The sequence below is a fragment of the Ochlerotatus camptorhynchus genome, unplaced genomic scaffold (genome assembly GCF_037179485.1).
Source record: "Ochlerotatus camptorhynchus isolate MF236.1 unplaced genomic scaffold, CSIRO-AGI_Acam_v1.1 ptg000052l, whole genome shotgun sequence".
Taxonomy (NCBI): Eukaryota; Metazoa; Arthropoda; class Insecta; order Diptera; family Culicidae; genus Ochlerotatus; species Ochlerotatus camptorhynchus.
In genome coordinates, this window is record NW_027040542.1 from 2,130,735 (window position 1) to 2,135,971 (window position 5,237).

Below are 5,237 nucleotides of genomic sequence, written 5' to 3' on the forward strand. Positions count from 1 at the left end.
TTCAAAAATATGATCATTGGTGGCATATTAAGTACTGAAGATCACTTTAGCCAGATCCGGACATGTTACGGGTACCCCCGGGGAAGTAAATCTACACCCTCATGCGACACACAAATAAGATCATTGGTGACCATATTAAGTACCCAGTACTACCATAGAGGTAACTCTAAGACTAGAAGGTTCCGAAATAACGTGCTCAACTTTTTGGCTCAGCTCTGGTACTTTCTTCGGTCCCAAGCTAATCGATTCACCCCTCGAAACATAGGAAACACCAATAACCCCTCATTTTATCTGTCAAACTTTCATAGCGAATCAAAACAAACATTGCGTAGTACTTTAATTTCGACTAGAATGGGATACGTTAATCGTTTGCTTGGGACCAATAGGCTAGTCAAGTAGTGAGCCAATTTAAAATCGTTAGTTTCGTATTGATTGTTGGTACTACGTTGGCCAGATCCGAACATATTACATATACCCCCTGAGAAGTGAAACTTGAACCTACATCCTCATGTGATACACCAAACTATATGACAATCCAAAAGTAAGAACATTGGTGACCATATTAGATACTCAGGACCACACTGGCCTTATATCTTCCGGGTGCTCCCGGGGAGTTTCGTATATTTCCCGAAATTTTCCTGAGGCCAATGAAACTTCTCTGGAGTTCTCGGAACTTCCCTGAAATTTTCTTCAGAACTACTCTGAAATCCTCCTCAGAATTTCTCTGAAGTTCTCCTCAGAACTACTTTGAAGTTCTCGTCAGAACTACTTTGAACTTCTCCTCAGAACTACTTTGAAGTTCTCGTCAGAACTACTTTGAACTTCTCCTCAGAACTACTCTGAAGCTCTCCTCAGAATTACTTTGAAATTCTCCTCAGAACTAAGTTCTTTTCAGAACTACTCTGAGGTTCTCAAAAAAAAAACTTCTCTAGATCTTCGATGAAGTTTTCAACATTTTCCTGAAATGTACGAAGTTGTCTGAGTATTCTCTTGAAGATCTTTAAACTTTCCCGCTTGTCGGGACTTCTCTCAAGATATCTTTACTCCCCCAGAAATTCTTTTAAATTCTCAATAAATTAGAGTTGTCTGGATTTCCCTAAAATTCACGGAACTTTCCTTAAGCTCCCGCAGTTTTCCTGATATTCATACCTCTTCTCCGAAGCTCTCGATATTTCCGTCAGCGTCAGTTGTAAATCTCTCAATTACCGATGGTTGCGCCGGTGTGCCTGTCAAAACTTCCGAAGAACTTCAAGATTAGGGCGTAATTGCTTTTGTAAACTAACCGGTCAATCGCCGGTTTCTCGCGAATTAAAGCTCAATTTAAAAACCTAACATCACAAACAGGTAGAGGAATGATTCCTCCATCATTTAGTATAGTTTGTTTGCAAGATTGAGCTTTTATTCGCGAGAAATCGGTGATATACGTGTTTGCTTACAAAAGCAATTACGCCCAAATCTCAAAGTTCTCCGGAATTATGAGCTTCCCCTGGTTCATTCTGATAGTGTTGTTCTGATGAATGCTAAATTAATTCAAGTTTGCTATCCTGGGGACTTCATGAGTTTTCTATAGATGTTGACACTGTTTTGTATCAAATAATGTTATCGGAAGTGTTTGACGGATATTCTTCATTACACTTCAGTCGAAAGAGTTAGCCTTGTGATAAAAACGATAATTAGGCAAGTTTTGCAATTCCTCCTACTTGAGTTAGCGCGAAAAGGGACATACAAGTTTTTTTTTTCCACAAGATGATAGGCCCTTCAAATGTTACGTTAGGTAGTGATAACTATAATATAGTAATTGCGAATATGTCCCTCGTATTCATTGAGTATTGAAAAAGAAACAAAAACCAATATGTGGTGGTAAACTATAACGAACAATGTTTGGTGCACAGGTAAACAAATGAGGCACGCGACGCCTCTGATTGCTGCACCATTGATCAGATGCTGCTTTCACATTATCAGTGAGGTGTATACAGGTGTGGGAATTTTCTATATTTTATCCAGTGATGTGCATATGAAGGCTAGTTATAAAATGTAATAATAAGGTTAGTTAGTTATAAAATATTTAAAGCATTTCAACTTGCCCCATTTTTCGTCACAATCTCATTGCAAAAAATCAGTACAGTTGGTTGGAGGACAACCCAGAAATAGTAGTGGGTGCCCGTAAAAAAATGTACACGTTGTTACTTTAGAAAACAGTATGTTTAAAATAGAGAAAAAGGAGTTTAAGTTATCTTAACCTTAGATTTTTCTTTAATATTTTTTTCTCAAATAAACTTTCTCAACACACAATCCAGGTTGTTGAAAACTAAATACACCTGTATTTTCGCCTGTATTTAGCTGCATCAGGTAATATTTGTCTGCATAAGCGGCATTAGTTGTTTTGCAGCTTTAATTGATTGTTACTCCATCCGATCAATTTAAATGTTTTTTTTTTATTGTAAAAAAATATTATAACACATACTTATATTATAAATTTACAGACAGTCTGGTCTGCGGTCAACTTATTATAGTAACACTAATGTTAATGTTACGAATAAATAGCATTTATAATGCGAATAGTTGTCAACAATTAAAAGTATTTTGTTTAACGTTTATTTCATTTTCATTTCTTGGTTATTGTTCAGGATGGACTACACTACCAACCACTCTAAACTTTGTATTTCTTCTAGACAGATTTTTCTCCGTTTCTCCCCCTCTCTCCCCCCCCCCCTCTACCTGTCTACGTCCTCCTCCAGAAAGTCTTCAACAAAAGGCTGTTCAAACCAATTCGAAAACATCTTAATGTCAGAAAACTTCCATAGCATCTGCTGGGGCCGTCAACCACTTCCTCCGATCGCTGCTTCAAGAATTTCAGAGGCCGTGCCAGTCCGTCTCTATTTCAGGATTGGAGACATTTGGGTCTTTATAAGTCGGTTCCGAATGTTCAGTGTTCCAAGACCCCCCAGAAAATGAACTGGAAATTGATGACGTTTGATATCCGAAGATTTAGCGCCTTTGTGTGGAGGCCGACGTAAAAAGGCATTAGAACCCGAAAATGTATCGGACTTTGTCCCTGTGAAAGTACTTCCCTCACAATATCGTATCACAGCAGGCACTGCAACACTAGAGTTGTCATTTAACACAAGAAAAGATGGATAAACTGCCGACAGCGCGAATTAACCGCTCCAACAGCGATCATGCTGCCCTGGTAAACCGTTCCGTTGCCCGTGGTTGCCTTTCCGAGAAGCTCCCGAAAGTTAGGACGACACAATCCACGACCAATATGTAAGTTCTAGCGCTATGGAGAAAGGTAACTAGAAATAATATAATTTTACCGATTCTTGAACAGTTCGAAATCGCAAAACGTCTTGCCGAAGACGTTCAGCAAATTCACCGTTAGGAAACCCAACAGACCTGCTCTGAAGCCCTTCTGTCGGGAAGAAGCCAAATCAAAAGATACAATCAAGGTACCGAAACCTGTGAGAAAATTCCCAATGGAGAAATCACTTACCATGATCGAGATGAGCTCGCCAGCCAAGCAGCAACAGCATGACCAACCTACTGGGGGACTGTCCTTTTCGACTACTGCTTTGGCCGATGAGGGAACTACCCGGATGGTCAGCAACACTAGCAAGCTGATCTACGAGACGGGATTCAAGCTGCTGCTTAAATGCTGGAGGGATAATAAAAGGCAGATTGATCGGATGAATGCACAGCTCAGTCAAAAGGATAATACGGTGGGTAAGGTCCTTGATTTAAAATTATGTTACTCTAATTCACAGTAATTACAGTCGATCAAGTACCTCAATCAACTGCATACCATTCAGTCACTGTATCAAAACGAATGCCGAAACCACGAATCGGCACGAACCGATATCAAAGCGCTGAAGCAAATACTGGAAGGCCTTAAAACGAATCTTCTGCAGGAGAAGAAGGCTCATCTAGACAAGGTTTCCGAGCTGGAGGGCTTCGTTCTAATGAGAGACAAGCTGCAGTCGCAGCTGACTCACGCCGAGGAGGAACTGGCCATAGCAATCATCAACTGGCACAGCTTCGAGTTCAAGTTCAAGCAGCAGGAAGAAAGCTGTCTCCAGTTGACGTCAGAGAAGAGGGAACTACTGAAGCAGGTATGTTGGCTACGTTCGAAGGGCTAGTCATACGAGTGGCGACAGGTTCTCTAGCGGCTATCGGAAAATTAATGTTCGCTGGTGGGTGGAGCAGGTTGGGATGGAACAGGTTACACGATTCGTCATTCGTTGGTTTGATATTGTGGGATGATAGATGTTGAGTAATTTAGTGGTTGCGTCTCTAATTACCTAGAAATCTTATGATTTGATTTGTATGCATGTACTATCATACAATAGGTGCCTTGCTAGTAGCAAAATCTTTACCTCTAACCTTGTGCTGTATGGACAGTAATGTTTTACTGGAGACCTGGCCCTAGACTCCCTTCTGTGCGTGAAAATGAAAATGAAAATGAAAATGAATTTACTGACAGCGAGTGGTTTGTCTAGAATTGTTCTTAGGGGCTGTTCATTAGGTACGTACACAGTTTTTTGGGATTCTTTACTCCCCCTCCCCCTGCGTAGACAATTGTCCATACAATTTTTTTTTTAATTTGTCGACGATGGGCTCCCACTGGTTTGGCGGTGATGTGGTATCATGCAACACGTCAAAACATCATGTCGAAGTCGTGTAGCGTGTGCAACGCGTTGCTATGATGTTTTAACATGCTAGCAGATGCCACACCTCCACCACAACAGTGGACATGGCACACAACAGTGGCATAAGTTAAAAATCGTTCTGTTGTAACCCAGTCATTGATTCGTTGCTAGACCGTCTAGCAGTATAGTTCGTTCGTTCGTTCGCTTTGCTATCAAGTTTTTTCTAGTTCGTTTTATTGCTACGTTCGCGTCGTGGAAGTGCCGTCATCGACAGGCGCATTGGCAAGTCTAATTGCACTTGCCAATAAACAAAGCATGGTACGCAAGCGTACTACTGCTCCTGCATCGGAGGGCCCTAGCAAGAAGGCCCAAACTGATCCCAGTGCTGCCTCGGATGACGCAGCAAATCGGCTGCTACAGAGCAACCAATTCTCGGTGCTCGGAGTAGAAAATGGCAGTGGTGACGCCGCTGAAATTGCGAAAAAGGAGCGAATTCCCCCGCTGTTTACCCCGATGAAGGACATCGCCCAGCTTAGAGATGAGCTGGCAAAACGCAAATTCTTCCCACGATTCAAAATCTGTAGCGTTTGA

The 5,237-nt window shown here is 41.4% G+C and overlaps 1 protein-coding gene across 1 annotated transcript; it reads left to right on the top strand.

Annotated features, from left to right (window-relative positions):
* Positions 1-3,122: 3,122 nt before the first annotated feature.
* On the top strand, positions 3,123-4,136 carry LOC135717193 (uncharacterized). The gene is made up of 3 exons (XM_065239150.1): positions 3,123-3,267; positions 3,332-3,719; positions 3,774-4,136. Exons 1-3 carry the CDS (start codon positions 3,134-3,136, stop codon positions 4,134-4,136), a joined length of 885 nt encoding a protein of 294 aa, XP_065095222.1. The 5' UTR covers positions 3,123-3,133.
* Positions 4,137-5,237: the final 1,101 nt, after the last annotated feature.

Excerpts from the sequence above, each read along its gene's own strand:
- LOC135717193 (XM_065239150.1), top strand. The coding sequence starts at position 3,134 with ATGGATAAACTGCCGACAGCGCGAATTAACCGCTCCAACAGCGATCAT. Across the intron at positions 3,268-3,331 it reads ACACAATCCACGACCAATAT|TTCGAAATCGCAAAACGTCT; the intron begins GTAAGTTCTAGC and ends ATTCTTGAACAG. Across the intron at positions 3,720-3,773 it reads TCAGTCAAAAGGATAATACG|TCGATCAAGTACCTCAATCA; the intron begins GTGGGTAAGGTC and ends CAGTAATTACAG.